Here is a 26,535-nt window from a genome sequence, read left to right on the forward strand (position 1 = left end):
TGTGACCAACAGAAAGCGGCAGAAGTGCTGCTGTGTCACTTCCGAGGCTCGGGGCTTTGGCTTGGCTGCCCTCTCTCCTGTCGGCAGTGACACCATGAACAGCCCCCTGGAGGGGCCACAAGCCCACGGCCACATGGTGAGATGGCAGGTGGCAGCCACAGCCATAGTCTCACTGCAGCTCACGGGAGACCCCATACTGGAGCCACCAGGCTGCTCTGGGCCTGGGTTCCCGACACCCAGGAACCATGGGGGACAGCGGTACTGCTTTAAGCTGCTAACTGGATAAGTGATGCAATCCTAACACGGGCGACGGACAGGCTGGGATTAAGCCCAGGTCTGCTCCTGGCCCACGCCAGGCCAGCCATCGTGGCCCTTGTGAATTCTTTCCCCAACCCCTCTGAAAGTCCCCAGGAGCCTTGGAACGTGCTCGCGACATCTCCAAGGCTGTCACACTTGTGGGGGACACACCACGGTTCGAATCAGTCTGCTCGTGCAGATGTTTCAATCCCTCCTGACTTGCTTTTGCCTTCAGGGAGGTGCCCACTTTCTGCCTCCAGGGCTGCAACAATTTTCAAAGTCACCCCAAAGCGAAGCCAAGCTGAACAGCCCTGTGGTGTTGTTACCTTGTTGGCCTGACCTTGTGTGTACTCTCGTCCTTGTCTGTCCCCCTGGGCTGAAGCTCCTTGATCCCTGCTTGGGGCGCTGGAGAGGCAGTCTGGGTGCCACCTGAGCCTTGGCTCCAGCAGCCATCAGTCACCGGACTTTGGAAGGCTTGTCAGATAACCTGAGTCTCAATTCCTCCTGGGAACAGAGCAGGTGATACACCTCCCTCTCAGCTGGTGCCTCCCCCACTCCCCTGCTCTGACCGCCAGGCTCCTTCTCCAGGGATTTGCAACCTGGGAGGGTTTCTGTTTACGGTAAGTCCCCTTCCCGAGGCAGCAGCAGTTTCCAGACAGCCCCTTCTCACAGGGGAGTAAAAAATCCCACAGGCACCAGGAGAAACCAGAAAACCAGGCCTGGATGGGGCAGGCTGCATGACGTTGACCACCACTTGCCTCCAGGGTGGCAATGCAGCAAGAACAGGAGTGCTCACTCAAGGCAGGCTGGGGTCAGTCCCCAGCTCTAGAACCCGTGACCGCACAGGCTGAGACCCGACTGCCAGTCTGGCCTTTCCCTTTGCTGTGTGGCCCTGGGCAGGTTCCCTAACCTCTCTGAGCCTCAAGTTCCTCACCTCTAGACCAGGAGCAGTCAGAGGACCTCCCTCGTGGGTTCATTGTAAAATGAACTGGAGTGCGGGTCGTGCGACACGATGCCTGGCACACGGCAGGTCTCAATCTGTGGCCATACTGTAGTTGCCACGGGCAGGCCTTGGGCCCGTCTCCCAACGTCCTCTGTGCAATCGGGAGCAGAAAGGCTTGCTTCTCAGGGCTGCCGCGAGTCCGTGCGAAGTAAGGTATCCACACGCCACCGTTCACACAGTCATTCGTTTGTGGGCTCGTTCACCTTTCAATCATTTATTCATTCATTCCTTCACTCATGGGTTCAGTCAGTCACGCATTCTCCAGTTCTACAGCCCTGTGCTGGGCGTGGCTGGAACCCGCTCCGTGTCCGTGGGGGTAGGGAAGTGGGGCCCTGGGGAAGCGCAGGGGCTGCCATCAGCAAACGTGTCCTTTCCCCCACGTCAGGATCCAGGACCCCTTACTTGTAGGGGCTCCTCCGTCTCCCTGCCGGCCTGCCTGCCAGCCCCTGGGCCCCTCGCACTCCCCACCCCACCCGTCAGGGGATGTAGGGCAGCACGACTTTCTTTTAAAGTCAAATTAAATGTTTATGTTTTCCAAATCCTGTCCTGTCACTCGCACCCCAACTGCCACACCTCAGAGGCAACTGCTGTTTCTTCTAATTATTCTTCTATTCTATTTCAGAATAACACATCCATGTGCTATTTCTGATTTTCCAGTTTGAGTGACTAATGTCCATGGATCCCAGGGAAGAAAGATCTCCAGCTCTCAACAACCCCCGCCCGCCTCGCCCCCCAGCCAGACATCAGTTCACTCCCTGTCTCCAGGGACTGTCTCCTAGATCTCCTTAAACCAAGTTCCTCGTTTGCATTTTTGTGCTGTGCAAATAGCGTTCACCGCAGGGACATGTAAGGCACTGTGATTACATTTTCTTTTTTTTCTAGTGAACTTTTTGTTTACCCTGGGTTTAGTAAGTTTTTTGTTTGTCTAGTTTTGTTTTTCTATACTGATCACTAATTCATTTGCCAAAAGTGGAAAACTCCTCTGAATGTGCTGAAATCATCAGAGAAGCTCGATTTCTGCTTCCCTGCCCCCGCTGCACCTTTCCCTCTTCCCACCTCGAGCTGAACTGTTTCCCCGCCGGCCCACCGCACCGCTATTGCCTGGGGTCTCCTTCACCCTCCCCCGGACTTCCTTTGGCCTCTGTCCTGTGTGGGATCCCCGTTTCTGGGACCCCATGGGATTAGCTAGAAAACAGGTTAGGGTGCCATAACAAGAGACGCCCGGTACAGTGGCTCATGCAAAACAGAATTTTGTTTCTCTCTCAGGTCAACATCTGAGAGGGTGTTCCAAGGCTGGTGTGCTGGCTGAACGCCAGCTCCCTTCTGTCTTGCTGCTCTTTCTCTCATGACCCACATTTGCTATCTGGAGATCTAGAATAGTCATTCCAGCTTCCGCCACCCTCTGCAACCCAGCGGCGTCGAGGGTGAAGGGCAGGGAAGGCTGCCGCTTTCCTCCCAGAGCAGTGCCCAGAACACGTCACTTCTGCTTCCTCTCCGGTGGCCACGCCAGCTGCAGGGATGGCCCTGTGCCCAGACAACAGTGCGCCACGTGAGAAGGAAGGTCAGACACCAGGGCAACTAGGAGTGCCGGCCTCGGTGCACATCCTCCTTTCCCGGCACGCCCTCCGTGTCCGTGGTGGAGTGCTTCCCCGTAGCTTCCTGAGAAATCATCCCGCAGGTGGTCTGCTCCCACACTGACCTGGCCTTGGCCATGTTACTCGTTGAGGCCAATGAGACAATAGCAAATGTGCCACCAGCAGAGACTTGGGAAGTTTGTGCCTTGGGACTTGCCTTGCTGCTCTTGGGAACCCTGAGGCCGTCACAGGAATGGCTGGTAGAGACGCTGGATGAGAGGGATGCATGCTGGGGGCATCTGTGCCGCCCCACCTGACATCAAGTCGGCCGCCAGACACGTGAGTGACGCCGTTCTAGGATACACAGTGTCAGCGAGCCTCCCAGCTCACTCACAGAATTGTAGGAAATAGTAAACTGTTTTCGAGCCACCAAACTTTGGGGTGGCTTGTTACACAGCAAAAGCTAACTGACACAAGACCTCGACCTTCCGTGTGTCAAAGTGTCTTATTTCCCCCTCACTTATGACTAACGGTTTGAAAGGGTATAGACTCAAGGTCAGAATGATTTCTGCTCAGAATCGGGGAGCAGGGCTCCCTCGTTTCCTCACTTCCCCTGTAGCTGCTGGGAGGCTGGTGGCATCCCGGGTCTCCTGGGCGATCTTTTACAACATCCTCATTGTCCCCAGGACTCTGATGTTCATGGGGTGCCCTTGAAATGGGTATCCCACTCACTATGGTTTCTTTTAATCTGGAAAGTTCGATTCTTCAGGCCCAGAACATTTTCCTTAGCGATTTCCTCTGCTGTGGCCCCTCAAGCCCTCGTATTTGCACGCGGAGACCTCTGTGCCAGCTCACCTTTGTTTCTTACCTATTTTCTCTGAGGTTCTCTTTGACTTTTTTTGTTCTACTTCCTGGGAAACTTCAACTTTATCTTCCAATCTCTGCAGAAATCCTTGTATCTGCAATCACGCTTCTCATTTCCGTGGTTTCTTTTTACTCTCTGAGGGCTCTCCTTTCTGTTTCCCATATTCTCTTATCTCTATGCAGATATTCATTAAAATACTTTTTAAAAACTTCATTCCATTTTTGCACTGCATCTGAAGATTCCAGCTTCTTTTTCTGCTGTTATGCTTGTTTTTATCTTGATCATCCTCCAGCGTCCAGGGTCCTTGCTACCTGCTGGTGTCTCAGCGCAGAGCGTGGCTGCCGGAAGCTGTGTGTGATGGCGAGGGGCTGCTTGGCAAATGGCGAGCTTCCCAGTAAGACGCCTTGCTCCGTCCGTGTCCTGGAGGACCTCCAAGCGTCAGATCTCGGTCTTTTCTCTGGGGCTGGTCAGTTCCTAGTGAGGCAGCCTTTGATCGTCTAGCTGGTGTGGACGGGTAGGGGTCACCTGCTCCCAGTGGCATCTGAGACAGACTTTCAGACAACCGCAGTCTGCTCCCTGTCTGCACCCCCTCTTCAGAGGCCTTGGTGCCTCCAGCTGCAGAGCCGCCCTGGGTCCCACGGTGCACACCAGTTTCCTTTGGATGCCCGCCCTGTTGGCCTGGGCTCTGCTTCCTTAGCCTCTAGCCGTTCCCGCCCCCTCCTGCCTTCTGACTTCCAAAATCTCAAAGGCCACAGTCCACGTCCTGTTCTCTCTGCCTCCGTGGGTTTCTGTTTCATCCTTTTAACTGACACTTCAGCAGGCTGATGGGTGTGAGGGGTGTTCAGTCTACGATGTTTAACACGGTTCTCTGGGCTCCTACACAGAACCCAGTATGTAGTCCAAATAGGCTACACTCTGCGAGTGCTTCCCAAGGACGGAGTCAGTGCCAGGTCTGTGCTGGACCCTGGGGACATGGCTGCGAGTGAACGATGGTCCCTGTGCTCCTGTCAGTGTCAGCACCAGGGGCCAGTGCTGCAGCGGGAGCAAGGGCTGAGGGTGGGAGGAGGGGAGGCCAGACTCACTCAGGAGTCTCTTGGGGAAACGGGGTGGGGAAGTGGCTCCAGGCGGGGAAGCGCATGAGCAGCGGCCAGGAAACACCCACCAGAACACTGCCTGCGGGACCCGGAGCGTGCAGGTGGCCAGGGAGTCCAGGACATGGTGGGCTCGGGGGACACGATGTCTGCGCTCAGATCCTGGCCCCAGCACTGACAGGTGTGGCCCTGGGTGAGTCACTTTCCTCTCTGTGCCTCAGTTTCCTTATTGATAAACTGGGAGGACTCGCAGCACCCTCTCAGAGGGTGACTGTGGATGAAGGAGAGGATGCCCAGAGCTAGGCACAGTGCCTGTGTGGGCCACAGCTCAGGAGCGTCCCCTGCTGATGCTAATAATGATGCGGCGCGTGGAGGGACAGGTGGGCCATCACCGAGGGGCCCCGTGCCAGGACGAGGCCTCGCTGTAAAATCCCGGTAGGTGTCGGAGCCTCAGAACTCGCAGGACCGGGGAGAAGTGAGAGCCCGACAGACCCAGGGGTGGGGCAGGCAGAGCCTAAGCAGCATCTCGTGCAGCCCACCCGGGTACCTGGACGCCCCCTCTGGGGCCTGTCGCAGCTACAGGCCTAGGGTCTGGCACGCAGCAGGGGCCCCGGCCACATGTGGACCTGGCCGGAGCAGGTCTGGCCACCCCCGCCCGGAGGCCTGCTCCCCACTGCCCCTCGCGCTCTGCATCTTGCCCTCCAGGAGCCCTGCCCGCCCCCTTGGCCACCATTTGGCTGCTGCTCCTCTGTGATCAGAATGCGGGTATTCAGGGACACTGGGTCCTAAGGCTGCCATGACAAATGACCACAAACTTAGTGACCTGAAAGAACACATATTTATTCCCTTACAGCCTATGGGCTGGAAGTCCCACATGGGTCTCATTCACTGGGACACACAAGGCGTTGGCAGCTGAGCTCCTTCTGGCGGCGCCGGGGGAACCGTTCCCTTGTTTCCCGCTTGCAGAGGCCCTGAACTCCTCGGCTCTCGGCCTCGCCCTCCATCTGCAAAGCCAGCAGTGGCCGGTCAGGTCCCCACATCCCCACATCACGTCTCTCTGATCCTTTTTCCTTTGTGCCATCTCCCTCCAAATACAGCCAGGAATGGCTCTCCACAGTCAAGTACTCATGTGACTAGGTGGGTCCCACCCGGAGAGTCGGGGTACTCTGTCTCCCCGTGTCTAGTCCACAGTTCCATGACACGTGCAAACCCCAGGGCTGTTCTCCACCGGCGCTGCTGCAGCTGGCTTTGGTGGGGCTCAGGCCACAGTATCTATCACGGTCCCAAGCATCTGCCATGTGCTTGGAGCTTTTGCATAAATTAAATTAACCTCTCTGAGCCTCAGTTTCTCCGTAGGTGGAATAGGTATAATAATAGTACTACCCCCGCGTCCTGCAGAAAAGACAACATGAAGCCTGGACGAGGCGGTGCTTTCCACGCACATGCCTTGTTACCTCCAGCACGGTGGCGCTGTGGTCCAGCCAAGTGGGTTTCGTGACGTCGTTAGTCACCCTGTGACTCGGAGCAGTGGTGGACCCTCTCTGGCGTCTGGAGAATCGGGGCCTGTGTCCCCTCCCAGACCTCTTGGGACCTCAGGCATGACGTGGTGGTGCTGCTGGGTGGGGACACTGGATTAGGTGTGAGCTGGCCCAAGGTGGAAACGCCCCACTTCTGAGTAGTCCTACCTGTGTGATCTTGAGCTATTTCTCTACCCTCTCTGAACCTCGGCATCCTCATCGGGGCCACGCTCCCGTGGACAGTGTGAGTGTTGGGAAATCACAGGGACTCTCACACCGTGTCAAAGCAACACAGCTCTTGCTTGCTGAGTGTTGTGTGCCAGGTGCTGTGCTTGGCGTGTGCATCTGCCACTCCCTGCACCCCAAACCTGGCAGTGGGAGGGACCATCAGTTCCACTTCTTCAGGCAAGAGTTCAGAGCTCAGAAAGGCTGTGAGTTGCACCAGGAGCTACAGGCAGCAAAGCCTAGATGTGAGCCCCGCTTCTCAGTGACAAAGGCCATGTGCGTCCCCATGCACCCCGCTGCCTCCGAGGGCGCCACCTCCCTGAACACAAACAGCATTCGGAGCCTCACTGTAGATGTAACATTTGTTATTTTATTGGAAAAAGCTGGTATTAACATATTTATAGTTTTATTCAACAGTTGAATAACTTGTGAGACACCAAAGAAAAAAGAATGCACCTAGGAGGGAACCATCGGCTCTGACAACTTTACCGCCACGCCCCCTACCGCCACCACCGACAGCATCATCCTCGTCATCCTCGCGGTAAGCTAAGTTAAAACAGAAACGAGAAAACCCCAACAAGCTCACAATGACTGTGTGAATGCCCGCACATTCAAGAAGACCAGAAAGTTTAAGCAGAGCACGGACGCAGAGCCTGCGACCACATCCTGGCCCTTCCGCGGTTCCAGTCCTGCCCTCCCTGCTACACCTTTTCTCGACACACGTTTTGCTATTCACAGCTTGCTTTGGACGCCGTTATTTTCCAGGAGTCCAAAGTCCAAAGACATACTTTTCTTCAGAGAAGATCTCTTCCTTTCTTTCTTTTCATTTCCCTTTTTGGTTTGGTACCCAAAGTTTAAAACTGAAGTAAGGAACTAGGAACTCCTTTTGAAGACCGTGTGAGCTTTGTACTTTGAAGATGATAAATGTTAAAGCTACAATTTGACAGTAACCTCTAGCTGCAAATGCAGGTTTCCTCTCTTAACAAATTTGACTCACAAAGAGAGACCGTGCCAAATATCCAAGAAATTGTGTAAGGCCCTCAGAGCTGGATTTTGGCTTCAACAGATTTCTATACAGTTTACCACATTCTTGAACCTCTTTACAAGGGGGAAAAAGTGATCCAATCCTTTGATTGTTAAATTTAATTAGAATAGATATGTACATATAATACTGTCCAGGTCACCTGGATTTTACAGTGACATATAAACATTCTTCATTCATGTTGATTAAAAAAAAAAATGGATCCACTTCCCTGTGTGAGTGTTGTATGGCCAGAAGTGAGTGCACATGCGTTTTGTGCTTTTACACACACAAAGTATACTGTAATCCACTGAGAAAATTCTCAGTTGGGTCTATTTCCTGGGTTATGTTTCATCTTGTAAAAAAAAAAAAATAAAATAAGCTGGATTCGGCCGGGCCTCCGCACTCTGCTTTCCAAATCAAAGTGCCAAGCCAGGTGGTTCTGCCGCGATTCCACGAGCAAAGACGACACGGGGTGGGCGGCCTGGTCTTACCAGGACAAGAAGATCTACTGTGGAAATACCACATTCTCTGCGGCCCTCGGTGTCAGAGGGGAGAGCTCCCACACGACGACATCCTCTGGGACTACGTGGTCCTTAAAGAAAACGTATCCTAAAATCATCACAACATGCAATTTCCTCTCGGGGGCAGTTCAGTGCATCTGAGAAAGGAGCGCCAGGTGCAGACACAGGGTGAAGCCAGGAGTCCCAGAGAGGGCTGAGCTCCTGAGGTCACCAAGCTGAGAGAGGAGCCACCTGGGGGTCTTCTCCATCTTCCCATTCTCCCAGGACCCTTGCACTTCACAAGACAAAGAAACGTTTCCCTTCCAGAACCCTCCATTATAATGTTGCTTTAATATGAGCCACCAACGTGCTGGATTGGGAAGAGCCTTGTGTGAAGACCTGGGCAGGACTCCAGACTCCAGGCTGGTGCCTGCCCACCAACTTGTCTGTCCACTCAGAGCCTTGGTTTCCGCACACGGACAGGGGGATAAGAATTGTTCACCTCTTACCCCGGCGCTCGCCCAGAGCCCGGCAGGAGCGAGCAGTTGGTGTGTATGGAGATGCGTGGACACCCATCACACGGTCGTGAGAGGGCTTCGCAGAGGTCGTGGACGGGAGCCAGGGTCAGCTCCCGGAAGGTGCCCAGTGAGCGCCGAGGATGGCGGGCGAGCTCCTGCAGAGAGCATCAGGGATGGAGTGAACCCGCTCTAGGCTGAGCCCCGCCCGGCACCTGGCAGAGGCTCAGCGAACAGTGGTGAAACCAGGTGAGGACCACAGCCACGCTGGCCGAGCCATTCCCTACCCCTTCCTCTCAGGAAACTGTACCAGACCTGGGCCCTGGGACGTTGAAAGACATTCAGAAACCTAAGCGAGAAGCCTGCATCCCCTCTGCAACTTCTCAGCGTGAATTCTCCATCCAAAAAACAAAGGTGACGAAATCCACTCAGAGACAGGGCGAATAGCTCCATTTATAATCCAAAGAACCCCTGGCTGGCTGAGCTTCCTTATCCGTCCCCGGAGCCCTGATCTGGGACCAGCGAGGCGTGCGGGGGAAGCGACTCCAGCAGCTCCACACCCACCCTGCAACCCCGCCGCGCAAGGACGGCCGGAGTGAAAAATTAACCAGGGCACGTAAAAATCCCGCTCATGTGGGAAAGACCGCAGACCGAGTTGGAGGGCACGTGAATGAAGGAACCCTGAACTGTGAGCCTCGACAGTCCATTTTATGATTCGTGGCCGTGGACCCTTCCTTTCCTTTTTGCTAAACAATCACTGCCAAAGGCAATGCTGGCCCAGAGAAGCTGGCCAGGGCCAGGGCCCAAGCTTCCCATGCCTGCACACTGCCACCTCTGCCACTGTCCTTACTGCCACTGGATTTTCTTCCCCTCCTCGTGTTGTGGTTGTGAAGGTTGTGTCGGGACAAGTGCACAAGGCTGACGCTGGGGCCGGGGCCTCTGCACACCTAGTGCATGTCGGAGTTCACCTTGTCCTGGAAGATGTACAGGTTGTTGGTGGCCGCGATGGCGATGATGTTCTCGGTCGGGTGCCAGGCCGTGTGCAGGATCTTCTTGGTGAAGTCCAAGCTGTCCACGCTGATGTCATCGCGCCGGCGCTTGCCACCCACACACACGCGCCGTGGCTTGAGCACAGCCCGGGGCTTGCTGCTCTCCCGAGAGGCCTCCAGGGTCACGTCCCGCTTGGTGTTGCGGTCGAACATGCGGAAGAAGTTGTTGTAGGCTCCTGTCATGATGACGCTGGCGGGAGAAGGAGAGGCATCAGGCAGGAGGACCAAGAAAGCGAGACACCTGTCTCTTCTCAGGAAACAACCCCAGAGCCCGCAGGGCCGTCGTTCCCTGGAAAGGGAGCCCACACCTGCCTCGGTTGCCCCTTCCTCTCAGTCTTTTGTGTCCCTCACCTTCCAGCTGCCATCACCACACAGATTTGGGGGCCAGGAGCTAAGACCCCTTTAGTGCTCTGCCTCTAATAAAATCATAAAAAGACCCTCTTGTACTTCCCTGTTAGCCCAGGAGAGATGGCCCTAGGCTTTCAAAGAGACTGCGCAACCTCAGAGGGAAGGAAACACAGAAGTCGCTGGGACAGAAGCTCCGGGGCAGACAAAGGGCAGGCCTTGGCGTCAGCAGGACCCATCCTTCCCTCCAGGAACTCAGGACTCGCCTGTCCCCTGAACAGACGAGTGGATGCGCATGACCCGCGGGAGAGGGAGACACCGCTCCCGTGCAGGTGTTCGCAGACCTCCCGTCCCACTGAGGGTCTCCCACTTGTCCCTGCGCCGCCTCTCACTCCTCTCCTGAGGAGAAAGGGTAAGCGAATGTGCATCACAAGGGTGGGGGAGGACGTGCAGCCACGTGGCCTGCGCCCGGAGGGTCTTGGGGTGTGACCCCCGTGAGGCCCTGAGCAGCTGTGGGGTGCAAGGCAGCTGGGGGGGCTGAAGAAGAGGGGTCCAGAAAGCAAAAATGAAGGTTAAGAAGTGGTTCTGTTTAAGGTCCTTCACGGAGGTCCCCAGAAAGCGGAAATCCTTTTTTTCCTTTTGGAGCCGAGCTGTGCTTCTTGAGGGTGACACTGCTCGAGGCAGGACCACGTGGATCCCCAGGTTGACAAGGGTTATGCACAGATGAGGGTCACTGCTGGCGAGGCTTCGGCGCCGCCCAAGTGACACAGGAGCCACACCGCACAGAGGAGGAGGAGGGGAAAGCAGGCCGTGGCCCCCTGGACAGGACAGTAGAGGGCGTCTTATCAGGCATCTGGGCCCACAGGGGTCAGATGCTCCAGGACCAGCTCAGGGGACCCTGCAGGATGCCCTGTCACAGGCTGAAGGGGACACATCCCCTTGTAACGATGTTTCCTTTTAAAATTGACACATAATAATTATACGTATTCATGGGCACATGAGATATTTTGACACGTGGCACGTGATGTGCAATATCAAATCAGGGTATGTAGGACACCCATCACCTCGAACATTCATCATTTGTGTTGGGAACATTTCAAATCTCTTCTAGCCATTTTGAAATATACACAACATTAGAGTTCACTGTAGCCCCTGCCGTGCCATGGAGCGCGGAGCTTACTGCTCCCCTAGCTGCATGTTTGTGTCATCAGCCAGCGCTTCCTCCCTGTGGGGGAAGTGACGTCTGGAGAGCAGGGTACCCGACGCCCCGCCTATGACGTCTCTCGGGGGAGGTCGGCCTCCCGGGAGTGTGAGGATGGCAGGCTATCGAGAAGGTGCCCCCTCATCTTGCCTGTGGGCCGGTTCTTCCCATCTGCCCTCTGGACGGTGGCGTGCCGGGGAAAGGCCCCTCTGCCGTCCGGCTCACGGAGCTGCTCCGGAAGGGCCGTCTCCCCGGCGGAGGGCAGAGGGCGGGGTGACGGCCAACGATCTCCTAAGGCTGAAGGCACAGCACCGTGAAAAGAAAGGGACCCTGCCCAATCCCCCTGCTCCCTGGCAGGTCTGTGCTCGGAGTTCTGGCCTGCTCACTTCCTTACGGAGGGAACCTTCTCCTCAGCTCAGGGACCGGCAAATTTTGGCCGAGAGTCCCTTGAGGTGATTTGAGGGTTTCAGCTTGGCCCAGAGTGGCTCTGGTGGCTTCCTACCCGCCCCGTGTGGTTCCTGGAGCCCAGGGTCTGCAACGCTGGCCCCTCTGCGAGGGAGGACGGGGGGTGCCAACAGGCAGACACCTTCCATCAGGGGCTCTTAGGCGGCGTCTGAGGCACCCAGGCTCACCTAGGCAGGGGAGTCCATCAGGGCCCGCAGGGCAGGGAGCGCACACCGGCGGCGGGCTGAAGAGCTCCATGAAAAGGCTACTTACCAAAGTTCTGGAAGGTTCTAAGGGAACCACAAGGGAAAGAGCAATGCCCTGGGGCTGGTAAGTTTGGGGATTCTGTCACCTGCCAACCCCAGGCCTGAGGGGTGAGGGGAAGGAGGCGTCCCCAGAGAGAGACAGAGACAGAGGGAGACACGGGAAGAAAGACAGAGATAGAGAGAGACTGAGGGTCAGAGAGAGGTGGGGAGAGAAAGCGGGGAGACATCTGTGTGAAGAGGCGCCTGTCGGGAGCTGCTACCAAAGGCCGCAGTCAGCCCGCGTCAGCAGAGTGAGGAACGAGCGCCTGGCCTCCCTCCTCGCACCCCAGCTCCTTTGCAGCCCCCACTGGGTGGGCCCAGCCAGAAGCCGCGGGGGCGTGAGGCCACAGACGCAGCCCTCGTGGGAAGAGTGTACAGGAGGCAGGAGATGCCACCACTGTGGCTGTTCCCACACAGGGCTCACCAAGCCTGAGCCCCCACCGCGGGGGGCAGGCGTCTGGCGGGGCGTGTCGCATCTCTGTGTCCCCCATGCCTGGCTCGGCCTCCAACGGGCCCGATGCTCTGTGAGTGGACTAGGACCCCCAGCAGCAGCCGCACAGACCCGAACCCGGGCAGAGCCACCGGCCAGGCCAGGGCTGCTCCTGGCTCACGGAACGTCGCAATAGATGGTTTTGAAATGGGTCGACTGCAGGGTGGAGCCTCCTCTCACTCACTGCTGGACCTGCAGGTTCAGAGGAGCCTGTTCCCAGCAGGTGCTCACTAGGTGCAGGAGTAATGAGTGAGGGGACAGGTGCCGTGGGAGGGTCACACACAGCCACCCCGACATCTCAGCGAGGCACAAGATGAGCTTGTGCAGCCACTCCTGTGCACGCTGACGTGAGGCGGACCAGAGACAGGAGTCGGGGACTTCTCTGAAGCCACCCAGGAGAGCGGTGGCGGCGGCCCTCAGGGGTCAATCCGATGGTTCTGCCTTCTGAAGAGATTTGTCTAATCCCTGGAGGTGAAGGGAGGGTGGGTGGAGAATTCAAAGGTACTTTCTGGCTCTATTCTTTTCTGTTCTAAAATTCCGCCTCTAAAACCTTAATTCCTGTGAACAGATCTGTTTGCTGCAGAGACAGTTAAGTGACAGGTGGGGAGACACCCACGGCCGGCCGAGCCTGGCCTGGCGGGTGCTCAGGAGCAGGGGGAGGGGGAGAGCGCCCTCCTGCGTCCTGCCTTCCCACTCGGCCCTGTGGAGCCCTCTCCTGTCCTTGGAAGTTGGCTCATCCTGGGGCAGGCTGGGGTTGGGTCTAATGCCACCTACGTTATGACCTGGGGACCTCACTACAACGTGACCCCCGGCACAGAAGCAGGGATGGGCTGAGCCCACAAACGCCCCAGAACCAGCACTCTGGCATCTTGAAGTCATTGTCCCAGGGAGGACCCAGGGAGGACCCAGGGATGAGCCCAAATCCAGTCTCACGGGCGCGTCCCCAGGGCTGGTGTGCACCCAGCGGCTGCCACCCGGGCTCGTGTGACTCTTGCCAGGTCGAGCGCCCTACACCTTTATCGGCAGCTCGGGACCAAGGCCAGGCCTCGAAAAGGAAGGAGCCTGCAGCAAACACGGAAGCACGAGAGCTGTTCTCATGGCAGAACGACACGACCCAGCACGAGGGCGCCTGCATCCTGTTCAGAGCCCACTGGACCGACGGCACCATCCTGGCAGCTGCCAGTGCGCTCGCCCCGTACGAGGCTCTGTAAGAGGAAAGAGCTGCGGGCTGGTACTGCTGCTGGTGCCCAGGCCGCCCCGTGTCCCACAGCGTCCCAGGGCTGGGCAAGGCGGAGCCGGGGGAGCAGAGGCTGCAGGCTCAGGGCTCCTCGGGTCAGCCCTGCAATCTGGAGTGGACATTGGACACATGTGGCCCAGCGCTGTGTGTGTTCACGTGGATCTGACACGCCTGCAGGGAGGCGGGCAGGGCAGGAAGCTGAGGCTCGGAGGGTTAAACAATATGCCCCCGGTCAGGACCCAGAGACCACGAGAGGCCTTCAGGCCTCCCCGTTCCTGTGCTCAAGGTAACGGGAGGCACGACCCCGGGAGGAAACGGGTCCATGGGCGCAGACCCAGGCAGGCGGCAGCAGACGCCCGCGCAGCCCAGGCATCTCCCCGAGCTGAGTGACGAGAGAGGAGGGGGAGGTGGGGGAGGGGGACAGGGGCTCAGGGTGCTCTTGCGGTTCATTGGGTGAGGTGCACAGGAGAGGCCGAAGCAGCGTGTGTGAGAATGGACAGAGAATGAGAGCGGCAAAGAGACAGGGAGATAGAGGCAGAGAGGGACGAGGATGAGAGGGGACAGTGAGAGACAGATGGAGAGAGCTGGAGAGGGGGAGGGGGAGTGTGCGGGGGCGGGGGCGGGCCGCAGGGAAGGTCCGACCAGCAGCTGCCTGGGATAGGCACGCGGTTGGGGCCCCCGGCCTTAGGGAGTCCCCTCCCACCCTGGTGCCTTGCCTGCACCCTGGGGTCCTGAAGACAGGAGAGGAAGGTGAGAGGGTGGTGCAGGGGGGCCAGGCTGGGGACTCACAGTTCGATGGAGGGGTGTTGCCAGTGTCCCCAGTCTGCAGACGGGCGCAGGTGGGGCTGACTTCCTGCGATCCCACAGCCTGTGGGTAGGGAGCCAAGGCAGAAAGCCCCGGAAACCTGCCCCTGTCTTCCCAGGGTACAAGCGCCTTCCTGCTTGGCCACGTCTCAGCCATTTAGAAGGAACCCTAAGTGGCATCGTTTGTTTCCTGGGACAGGGTTCCTGTTTCCTCTAAGGCTCGAGGCTCTCGTGGGCAATGATGTGGGGTACAGAGTGCAGGGAGCTCCACCCCGAGGTATGACGGCCCTCCTCCTGTCCAGCCCTTCCCTGCACCCTCTCTGTCCACACTGCCACCATCTCGCCTGCTCACTGGCCTCCCTACTCTGACTCCCTCAGCCTAGTACTCCCCACACTGGACTCTCTCACAACACCCTCCTGGGGAGGCCAGGAGGACTTACTAACCCTGTAACTTTGCCTCTGCCTCAACACAAAGCTATGGCCACATCACTCACTTTTCCTCACTTCAGAGCCTTCCGACATGCTGTTCCCTCTGTCTGAATGCCCTTCCACCCTATGGGCAAATTCTTCCAGGAGGCTGTCCCCAAGCCCCTCCATGGCTGGCCCCACCTACTCCCCTCCTCCCAGGGCTGCCCTCTGTGCCAGCTCCCTTTGCCCAGCCTCACAGGACTGCACCCCACAAACACAGGTCCTCCTGGGCAGGCGCCAGGTCCCATCTCTGCTGAGGGATGCTGGGACCTAAATCTGCAGACCCCAGGCAGCTGACGGCCCAGGGGCCACCTGCTGGGATGAGCTCAGGCCTCCTGACCCCAGCACAACCCACTCAGGCCTGCCTGGCTCAGCAGCTTACCACGCGGGGACCTGTCTGGAGGCTGCCAGATGCCCCCGGCCCCAACTTCGCTTCTCAACGGCATCCACTGGGCTCAGGCTCTGTCCAGGGTGGTGGGGCGTGGGGGGACACCTGCCAGGATCCCACGGGAAACCATGCACGGGTGGTATGCTGCCGGGGCCAGAGGCTTGCAGCCCCGTTTTGTCAGCAGGGGACTCCTGTGTCTGTGGAGGGCCAGGCCCGGGACACGTGCTGGAGTTTCGCAACTGCGTGCGGCAGCGGCAGAGTGGACAGCCCCAGAGAGAGCAGGGCAAGCAGGCCTCTCCCCTCCGGACTTCTCTTGTGACCTCTGCCTGGGGACGGCTCTACGATGGCCTTATGAAGTCGTCCCTCCCAGAGCCCAGGGTTCTCACCTAAGGAGTTCATAGCCCCCGCCAGCCCGGCCCGGGCTGTGGACTTACTAGCTTGCAGGTGGAGCAGCATGTTTGTCAAAAGCTCCACAGGCCAGGGCTTCCTGCCCCGGCTCAAGTAGCTGCTGTGGAGCAGAAGGACCCGCAGCTGGGGCAGGAGCTGGGCAGCGCTGGCCCACCCTGAGCTGTGGGGCCACTTGATTTGGCAGTCTGTTCTATGGCTTACTCCCCACACCTGACCTCACTGTTAAAGCGAGAATAGAGACCACTCTCTGCCTTGCCTGTCGCTCAGAACCGAAAGACAAAGGCTCACACTGAGCTCAGACGGTGTGGTCAGGGCCTCGGGCTCTGGCCCGCCCGGGTCTACAGCCCAGCTCTGCCCCACCCCAGGCACATTTGTAAACTCAGTTTTCCCATCTATAAAAACTGGGAGCACGGACAATGCTGGGCTCGGTACATCTCTCCTCTCTTCACTAACTGCCAACAGGTACTTCCTGATTCCAATGGTCTGTGTGGCCTGAGGCCCTGCCCGAGTGGTCTGTGACTCAGAGAGGAGACAGAGAAGCACGCAGAAGGCACGTGGATGCAGAGAGCGGATGGAGGGACGATTCTCAGGGAGGGGCCTTGCCCAGGCATGGGGGGCTGGCTCGGAGGCCACACTCCCTCCCACACCCAGCAAAGGGGGAAGGCATCCTCTCCTTTGCTCTTCAGGGAACAGTTCACAAAACAAAGCCTGATGCTGGGTGATTTGGCACAGTGCTGGCTCTTTTCCTCCATTTAGTGGAAAAAGAGTGAGATAATTAAAGTCGTTGCAAACCAAAGTTACTCATCCTCCGGGTGTTCAGGTGCGGACTCAGCTGACAGGCGCCTGCTCTCACCGTGCAACACCACATCCCAGCACCTTGCAAACCCACGCCAGGAAAAGGTGGCCCATTCCTCACATTCATAAATGTTCTCTTAAATTCCAGAAGGTCCCCTTAACAGGGAAAAGGGCAGCCCTGCCACAGCTCACATCTAGGCAGCCTGCTTCACCTCTCCTAGCCTCGCTTTACCCATCTGCATGTCAGGATCACAATGCTGGCTTCTTGTGTCCCCAGTTCTCCTCTTTCCTTTGGGGAAAGCCTCCTGCCCCATCCCTGTGGACTGTCAATCATAGTGCTGTACCCAGCCCCTGGCCTGGCCAACTGTGGCATTTGATATTAATGTCCATGCTGATTGGCTCAAAAAGTGAGCACGTGACCCAAACAAAGCCAATCAGATCCTTCCATGAGAGTTTTATGTAGACTTGAGGGAGGGGTTGGGGGCTGTGAGGATAATGGACAGTGGACCTCTCTGGGGCCATCATCCCAGCACAGAGGGAGATGCCGCCCGTAGTGAGTGAGGATAGGCCAGTGTGTAAGGAGAAGCAGGGAGGATCAAAAATGGGAAAGGATGGAGAGAAGGAGATGGCCCTAGAGAGACAGTGTGAGTCCTTGGCAGAGCCTTGCCTGGGACTTCTCGGCACAAGCTCAGGCTTGTCTCCCTTCTGCAACTAAAGATGCTCAGCTGGCACAAATCCCTTCTACCCAGGAGGATAGGTCGAGGAGAGCTTCAGGGAGGAGGGGCCATTGGAGCTGGTGTTGGAGGGTCACGTGGGTACCCAGGGAGGGGCAAGAGCACTGGCGCACCTACTGCCAGTGTGGACTGAGACCTTGCCAAGGGCTTCTCACACAGTGCTCTTCTGTCAAAACAGCCAGGAATGTCACCGTTGATTAGAATGATTTTCCAGGTGAGTAGACAGCGAGGCCCAGAGACTTACTGGAGCACACAGTGGGGAGGTGGTAGAATGTGGGTCAGAAATTGAGAGAGCCTGGCACAGAGCTGCTGCCCTTCCCTCCCACCAGGCTGCCGCATTCACCTTGCTGAAGTCCGGTAAGGGCCACGCCCAGGGATTTCAGACATGCTGCTGGGACCATCTATAAGTGGGAACACTGTCAAGGGGGACATTTATATGAGAGGCAACTGGGAGCCAGTCAGGATTCAGAAGGGGTGCTTTGTCTGCAAGGATGTGGGGTCCTGGGGGCAACATTTGCTTCTGCCCTTAGCCTCTGAGCTTCTGGAAGGCAGGGACCAGCGTCTATTCATCTTGGGATCCCTGTCCACGGGGTACGCTGGGCTCAGAATGAAGTAGAAGGTGGTGGCACACCTCTACGCCTTCCACAAATGTCAACAACCATCGATCAGACACTCTGAGGCACCGAGAGAGGTCACCCCGCCCTGTGGGGGAGACAAACAAGGACAGAGGCAAGGAGAAAACATGATAAATGCCAAGACACGGGAGGAAAGCCCAGGAGGCTGGGGTGAGGCAGAGAGGACCCTGAAGGCTTCCTGGAGGAGGTGACAACAGAGCGAGTCAGGTGGAGTGTGCCTCAGGGCAGTGTGCTGGGGGGCAGAACAGAGCCTGAGAGGCATGAGGACTAGGGATGGCTGGGCCAGTGAAAGGCAGGACAGGGCGGTGGCTTCTTCTGGAGCTGGGAACAGGCATTGCCTGGCCACAGGCGTCCCCTGGTGGCAACCTGAAGGAAGGACAAGAAGTGAGTCCCAACCAACAGAGAGCTGACCCTCCAAACACACATAGCTGGGTTGGAATCGCCTAGTTACAGCATAAGTCCCTCGCCTGCAATTCTAATAACCATCCCCTCTGGAGACCCACTGCCACTGTTCACCGGCCCCCAAATGTGTCAGGGCCTGCGGTTCAGTAGTATCTGGGAACCTCGGCCTGGGGCATCCGCCTGGGGAGAGCGTCCTGTGTCCAGGGGGACCCAGCCGTGCCAGCCCAGTCTCAGGCCGGGGCTCCGTCCTGGTTTTCTAAGTGTCCTTCAGTGGACCCCCGTGGCCACCATGTCTGCCCCTCTGGCTGAGCACGGCTCTGCTTGGAGACTCCACGGGTCTGGGGAACTCCAGGATGTTGGCAATTCTAGGGAATCCCTGTCCCCAGACACCATGGCTTGGCCCCGCATGGAGTCAGCCCTGCTCCTGGGGCGGCTCCTTCCTGGTCCTGTCCCTCCCCCACACGCTACCCTGACAGTCCTAGCGTGCTGTTCAAAGCCGCAGGACCGCAGCAGCACCGGCCACACTCAGAAGTTCCGGAAAGCCCAGGTCTGTCATGTGACTGATGCCGTCCACGTGGTGGACGCGCCCCCTGCGTGACACCGGAGTCAGGGCTGCAGCCCTCGCTCCACCTTCCTTGACCGCCACCCTGGACCGACCGCGGGGAGCGAGGCAACGCCACGTAGGCTCTCTCACGGAAACGCGGTGGCTGATCCAGCAGCCAGCGTGGTCTTTGTCCCTCCACTGCCTTTTCACCTGGGGACCCCTTCTGGATTCGGGCAGCTGGACCGGCAGGCATCCAGGCCTCAGGGCGGCAGCGGGAGGAGGCCCTGAGAGCCCCTCGGCTGTGGGGCTGCCGGGGAGGAGCCCTTGCCGCGCCAGGACCTTACGGCCTGAAGGACCCTGAGCAACAGCTGGCGTGGCCCGGAAGGGGCGGACCAAGGAGGGGTTTTCCCTGCTCCAGGCTAGAGGAAGCGTCTCTGGGCCGTGAGGAGACGAGCCACAGGGGTGAGGACCCCACGCCCCCTGCCACGGCCCTCTCTTTCTGCGCTGGCCCGGGGCCGAGCCCAGGCTAGGGGGACGCAGGAACACACGCGAGGTGCTGAGGGCCGCGTCCCAGGCTGAGGGGCTGTGAGAGCGGCGGGACCTGGGGATCACAGCCAGCCCTGCGAGGTGCCCCCGAGCCCTAGTGGCCTGAGCGGGGCCATCGCCAGAAAGAAGCAGCCGCAGCTGTGACTGCGGGAGGGGGGCAGGTGGACCGGTGTCTGAGGGGCGAGGCTGTCTCAGGGCACACAGGTGGGCACACACGACAGTGACCAAGGGACAAACCCTTTCCTCCCCATGGAGACCGAGGTGCTGGGTGCAGCCCTCACCTCCGACAAGCCGGGGGAGGGCACGTCGCTGGGACCTGAATGGACTGAGTATGTTCCCACTGCCACCACGGAACGTGCGGTCTAGTCACGGACGAGGAGCCTTTTCCTCTCCGCTCCCTGCAGCTTGAGCTGGAGCACGGACAGCTGGCACCGCCGGGCGCGCCCCATCCCGCCGCCTTCACTCATCAAGGCTTATCAACCCGCGATGCACCTTGCCCGGGTCACCAGCCGAGGCTCCTGCGGGGCAGAAACTCTGCCTGCTGTGGGGAGGGTGGGTGGAGGCCCGGGGGTTACCTGTCACTCCCGTTCCAGGCGCACTCGAACTTGTCGAAAATGCAGTCGTTCTCATACAGGGAGCACAGCTTGCTGCGAAGGTAGTCGTGGACCTGGCGAACGAAGGGGATGACGTGAGTGCAGGGCGTGCCCTGACTGCCCTGGCCCCTCCACGAGAAGCGTCTCGAAGAGCAGCAAGGGTCTGGATGGTCCCCGACACGGCCCCGCTCGCCCGGAGGAGCCCACAGCACACGACCGACCTCTCGGCTGTAGCCAGAGAGGGGACAGCACCTGCTACCGAAGGAGGCGGAGTTCACTGTGACAAGGGAACACTCACAGCACGGGGGCCAGGACCTCCTGGGGTCCCCATCCTGGCTCCACCCCTCCCCAGCTGAGTGATCTTGGACAAGTGACTTCACCTCTCTGAGCCTGTTTCCTCGCCTCTGAAGCACTGGCAGCGAGCCTGGGCCGCCCTGGGCCTGAGTGCGGGACGGTGCCCGGCGTGAGTCAAGCCCTTGAGGGTAACAACTGTCGCGAACCACGCACACCAGGGCAGCCCTCATCGAGAAAAGGGCACATCACAAAAGAGGGGACTCGCCACCTGTCCACAACGTGAGGCACCGAGGCTCAGAGGGGTTAGGTGACTGTCCCAAGGTCACACAGCTGGTCAGTGGCTGACCAAGACCCTTCCCCAGGATCGCCTGGCACCACAGGAGAGATGAGGACGCCCCAGGACCTGCGTCCCCCTGGCTGCAGCCCGATCCTACAAGCTCTGTACCCAGAGGGCCTCGTGTGCCGCCTCTGCTGGGGCTGCCGGGACCAGTGGGCACAGGCCCTGCCCTCTACGGCACATGAAGCCTGGTTTCCACTCCCAGCGTCGGAGCCTGGGAGGGAGAAAGGCCAATGAACGCAGAGAAAGTGAGGGCCCTGCGATGGGTGATTTCATGTCACCTTGGCTGGGCTGCGGTACCCAGATTCTTGGTCAAACCCTACTCCAGATGTTTCTGTGAAGGTATTTCTTAGATTAGACAAACACTGAAATCAGGAGGCGTGGGCTGGAGCAGACTGCCCTCCACCGTGCGGGTGGGCCTCCCCCGGTCAGTCCAAGGCCTGAGGAGATAAAGACTCACCTGCCTCCCTGGGGAGGGAGTGCGGCCGGTGGGCGGCCTTCGGGCTCGAACTGCAAGTCTCCCCGGGTCCCAGCCTGCCAGCCTGCCCTGCAGGTCTCGGACCTGCCACACCTCCACAACCACGGGAGCCAATTCCTTGAGATCTCTCCCTCCTCTCTCACCTCCCCTCTCCATCCTGGTGGTCTGATTCCATGGAGAGCCCCGGCCAACACAGGCAGTGGGGGATGAAGGAGACGTGGAGTACGGGAAGACCTGGCGGAGGACCACTGCTATCTATTGCAGACGGGGCGGCTGGAGAAGGCCACGCAGCTCCCCCAGGGGGCCTGACCCTGCTCATCCCTCCCCAGCCCCAACGTCCGCTTGGTGAGCCTTGCCTACCCCTCGGCCCTGGCCTGCAGGCAGGCCCCCCACGCTGAGGTTCGCTGTGCTCCTGCCTGTCTGGGACCCTTGTGGGCAAGGCCCAGGATCTAGCACGGCATATGTATAACAGCTAAAACCAAAGTGCTCACATCCTCTTGGCCTGTGTTTTTGTGTGTCCACCTGCTTAGTCCCAGCAGTCTTAGTGATGCACTCATCCAAACCTGGGTGCTGTTCTCTCCAGTGACTAAGCATCTCCTGCCCTCTGGTGGCAGGGTGAGGAAGAGCGTCAGCTCCAGAGAAAGATGTGAGCACCAATCTCAGGTCCACTGCTTGCTAGTTCTGTCACCAAATGCCGTTTGACTCAATTGTCTTCAAATAAAATGGGGTGGGGAGAATACTGACCCCACCTCCAAGGACAGCTGGGAGGCTTAGGTGAGGCAAAGTATGCCAAAGGCTTAGCCCAGTGTAGCCCGTTCAACACCCATCGCCAACTGTCACCCCTGCCTTCCTTAGCCACAGAGGCTGGAAAACTCATTTTCCCATCTGGACCCATTCTAGCCAGTGAGTTGTAGGACGTCTTCTGAGAAGGTTTCTGAGGAAGCTTTTTTGATCCCAGTATAACACTCAACAGACCCAGTGGATGTGGTCTTTTGCATTTCCTCCTATTTCCCACCTGGAATGCAGGTAATGTGCCTGATGTATGGCAGCTGTTTTGCCACCATGAGGTCCCACACATGAAGGTGGAAAACCACCACCCAAGTGCTGGTGGACTGGAACACAAAAGGAACCGCTGGGACACTGATGAGGTCATGGAGCCACTCACCACTTCTGGGCTGCCTCCTCCGGACTCCTCATGATGGGAGGAAAATAGCCCCTATTTGTTAAGTCGGCAAGTAGGACAAACATAGCCCTGCTGTACACAATTCCTACCACATGATAAATCACCAAAATGTTAGTTGTTGTGTTGCTTTCACGTAATTATTATTATTGTCTTAGAACCAATAGGCCAGCTGGGCCAATGCCAAGCACCTGGCTTTGGGCCTCGCCCTCCCGGGCGCTCATCCTCATGCACCTATCGGGTCTTCGCATGTTTACTGGGGCCCTCGAAAGACTGAAGGCTCGCACCCATCCCACGGAACCCCACAGGAAACCCCCACGTGGTCTCAGGCTTCCTGTGCCTTCACTGACAAAGGGACGCGACAGGCTGAGGCCTCAGGGGCATGGAGACAGTCGGCCCTGAGCTGTCGCCCAGAGGGAGCAGAATAGTCACTCGTGCAGGCCTGAGCAAGGGCCATTTTGTTCCTGTCCCAGTCCGGAGACATTTCCAGAGGGGCAGAGGAGGGGCTGATCCCGCCTGGGGTGTACAGTGTGAGCAGGGGCCGCAGGCCCTCAAGTGAACACACGCGGCTGACGAAGGGCTGGCGCCAGCAGCGCCCTTGCGGGCATGTGGCTGCCAGGAGCACACGGACCACGCCTGGCACAGGTCAGGCTTGGCACGCCGGCCTCGGAGCTCTGCACTCATTCCCGAGGGCCTCGGCGGGGAGGGAAGGGACGTGCAGGGACCTGAGTCTGGGCTCTGAATGTGTCGCTGCCTGGCTGAGAGACAGCTCCCCCGCACCCCGACCTCTTAGTGCCCCGCTCTCTCCCCACCAAAAGGGGCTGATGGCTCCCCTCGCGGGGCCGCGCGGAATGGAGGTGGCGAGGTGACGCACGTGGCACCCGGTGAGCCCCTGCTTGGCGATGCCGTGAGGAATCGGCTGGGGTCTCTGGCGGGTGTTTGCCCGCCCACCTCTGCGTGGCCAGGCCCTACTCACCCTTCAACGCCCAGCACAAATGCCGCCTCCTGCCAGAAGCCTCCCTGACCTCCCGGCTAGAGGCGCAACCGGGACCAGCGCTGAAGCGGCCCCGCGGCTCTTCCAGTCCGTGTTTTATGTTAAGGTCACGTGACCTTCATTTTCTACCCCCAACACATCTGGCTGAATCGTAACAGGAAAATAGCAAATAGCACTTTCCAGGAAGGTGCGCCAGGTGTGTCACTGTGTGCCTGATTCGCAAGCTACGCTGAGGATCTAGAAACATAGCTGGCTCCCAGTCCCGCCGCACGCACCGTTCGAGAGTGTCCCTCGGAAGGGCAGTGCCTACCACGCCCGACGGCCCGACGGTGACACTGCGCGCACCGGCTCCTGGGGAGGGCGGCCGCCAGCGCCCGGTGCTCTGTTCCCACGTCCCTCCCCTCCCAGCGCCACCTTGGGCTGCGCGGGGACTGCGGGGACTGCGGGCCTAGCGCCCGGTGTTCAGAGCTCCCTGCAAGGCTGGGCGAGCACCACTGTCTTCTCCCACAGATGGGCGTGTGAAAGGCCCCGCACGGGACCCCGGCACAGGGAAGGGAGACCTGGGGGGGTTTCCCGCCATGGCACCCACCTGGTAGGTCTCTATGGGTCTCGCCTCCATGTTCAGGTCCCAGACCTTGACCGTGAGGTAATCCCGGGTGAGCATGTACCGGCCGCTGTGGCTGAACTTCACGTCCGACACGGAGGAGATGATCTCTGAGAAGAAGGAGCGGTTACTGGGGTCCTCGGGCTCTTCAAAGACTGCAGAGACAGAGAAGCGATGGCCGTCACTGGCTGCTCCCGCCCACGGGGTTGGGACAACAGACGCCCCCGTCCTGCTGCGGGGCTCACACCGTCTGCTCTCACAGACAGCCCTTCTTCCGTCAGACCGGAACGAAGCGCTTGGCAGGCACCAGGCCCACCCCGGCCCTCCAAGGGGCAGAGCCGGCTCGGGAAGGGCTCCTCTGTGGGAGTCTACGGAGCGTATCCGGGTTCCGAGGGGCCCTTCCCGTTATCAGCTCATCTGATCCCCCTGTGAGAACACGCGTTAGTGGCCCCATCTGAGCGCAGACGACGGAAATCCACGCCCAGGCGTCAGGGTGGGAGAAAGAGATTTGAAGCCAGGCCTGTACTCGACATGCTGCCCTCTGGTCACGCTGGATGCCACACTGCAAAGGTGTCCTGACATTCTCGAACGTGCTGGACAACGTCCTCCGCCAGGCTAGGCACTGCCTGTGCCCTGGTTAACGAGTCCCGGGACCCCGGGCCAGCAGGTGTCTCTGTTCACGGTGTCTTGGGCATGCACGGCCAAGCCCTGCTCACAGGCAGGGTGGTTTGGCTGCCACGCGGTTGTTAATAAAACCAAATTTCACCGCCACAGAGTGTCCTGTTTGCCGCCTGCCACCACCTCCTGTTACCTGAGACCAGCTGCTCCACGTGGGACGTGGCTCACCTGGCCCCTGAAGGCAAGTTTGCTGCCCCCCCTGGGCAACTGCAGCCGGGGCCAGAGTGCATGACGAGGGCTCCCCACGCAGCGCCCTGCCCTGCTGCCACCAGCGACCTGGCCTTCCTGAGCTGGGAGGTCTCCATGCAGCAGGACAAGCAGTGCTGTCTTCTGTCTGTCTCGCTAGGGCTGGAGGGGGTGGGGACTAGATCTGGGCCAGGGAGAGACCCGGGGACCCCTGGGAAGAGGATGGGTGGTGGGTTGGCTGCCATTTACCAGCCAATCTGGGAGGACTTAAACATTTGACAACTTGTCCAGTATCCCCTGGAAACAGCTGGGGGCAGCCTGGCCCAGTGGCCTGTTCTGTGTCTTTGGCCTGAAATAGGGAGGCGGAGCTGACTACAGCTCCCCAGGGGCTCCGAGAGCCCCTCCCGCTGGCCCCTCAGTCACGGGGTCTCGTGTCCTGCTCCCCAGGCCTGTCCCAGCCCCAGCCCCTCAGCGGGGACCCATCACCCTGTCATCCCTCCTGCCCAAGGCAGACGCTGTTCCTGGCCACCACCTTTCCAATAAATATTAATTTAACTCTTGTCTAGCTCCCTTCTGCGGGGTAGCTGGAGACACTCCACACCCAACAGATGCTGACATATACCCACGCATTCATTCATTTACTTGCTCCGTTGACCAATCCACTCTGGGCGTCTGCCTACCCTGTCCCAGGTCCTTGGATGACACAGTGACCCCCACAAAGTTGCCACCCCCATGTCACAGAGACAGACAATAAAACTAAGTGACAGACTACACTGCTAGGCAGTGGCAGTGCAGGAAAGAGAGCTGGGGCCAGTGAGGAGACAGAGCGGTGGGGGCAGGTCACTTAGTTGGGCAGGGTGCTGTGGCAGGTGAAGTGTGAGCACAGATCTGCAGTGAGGGAGAGAACAGTGGAGACACCTGCAGAGGAGCACTATGGGCAGCAGGATCAGAATGTGCAAAGGCCCTGCGGCCAGGACAAACTGGAGGCCAGTGTAGGGAGAGACAGGAGTGAGTGAGGGGAAGGGGGATGCCAGGGGCCACCCCATGCAGGGCCTTGCTGGCCACAGAGAGGGGTGAGAATGTCACTGTCAGGCAGGTGGGAGCCACTGAGGAGGTTCTAACACTGGGGGCCAGGGCTACACAGCAGACCTCACCATCCTTATCCCAGGCCACTGGGCATGGGGAGGGGAAGGAAGCTGCTTACCTGGTAAGAAAAAGCTCCTGTGTTTACCTTCATCCTCTGGTGTCCTCAAAAATCGTTGCAGGAAGGAATGAAGCCCCCTCCCTCGTGTCTCTGAAGAGCTCAGGGAGATCTGTAGTCCCCTCTTCCGCCTCCCCACCGCCTCTGCTCAGCAGAGTGCCTTTCAGCCCACACCCTGCCCTGACCCTGCTCCCTGAGCGCAGGCAGAAGGTGGGAGAAGTCCGGTGTATCTCACCAATAGGTCATGTTCTGTTTTGGAGTTAGAATGATTTCAGCCTGGCAGGTGTTTAATTAATGACATGCAAAACCTGCTGTAGACACCTCCCTGTTCAAGGAGGACCCCTGGCCCAGCCCTCAGTGTGCCCCCCGTTTCTGAGTCCTGCCTCCTGAGCTGACTGTCCCTGCACCTTGCACTGGGACACGCTCCCTGGTGGCCCGTGCTTGCTTCTTCCCGCAGGGGCGAGGCAAAGGCAGCCCAGGAAGAAACTGGCACCACGAGGAGGGAGGGTGAGGGCGATGGAAGAGGAAGAGGGGCTGGGTGGCTGCAGCTGCCAAGGTCTGAGTCCCCGAGCCCTCAGCTATGT

General features: G+C 58.8%; 1 protein-coding gene across 2 annotated transcripts in view; it reads right to left on the minus strand.

Annotated features, from left to right (window-relative positions):
* Positions 1 to 9,229: 9,229 nt before the first annotated feature.
* The window catches only part of PPP2R2C (protein phosphatase 2, regulatory subunit B, gamma), a 139,896-nt gene continuing 122,590 nt past the window's right edge, over positions 9,230 to 26,535 (minus strand). For both annotated transcript variants that reach the window (XM_012665112.1, XM_012665113.1), the window contains exons 7-9: positions 23,872 to 24,041; positions 19,982 to 20,073; positions 9,230 to 9,850 (exon numbers count right to left, since the gene is read on the minus strand). In XM_012665112.1, coding sequence (XP_012520566.1) covers positions 9,559 to 9,850; positions 19,982 to 20,073; positions 23,872 to 24,041 — 554 coding nt within the window. In that variant the 3' untranslated portion in view covers positions 9,230 to 9,558. The remainder of the gene's footprint in view (positions 9,851 to 19,981; positions 20,074 to 23,871; positions 24,042 to 26,535) is intronic.

This window comes from Propithecus coquereli, unplaced genomic scaffold, assembly GCF_000956105.1.
Source record: "Propithecus coquereli isolate 6110/MARCELLA unplaced genomic scaffold, Pcoq_1.0 Scaffold962, whole genome shotgun sequence".
NCBI lineage: Eukaryota > Metazoa > Chordata > Mammalia > Primates > Indriidae > Propithecus > Propithecus coquereli.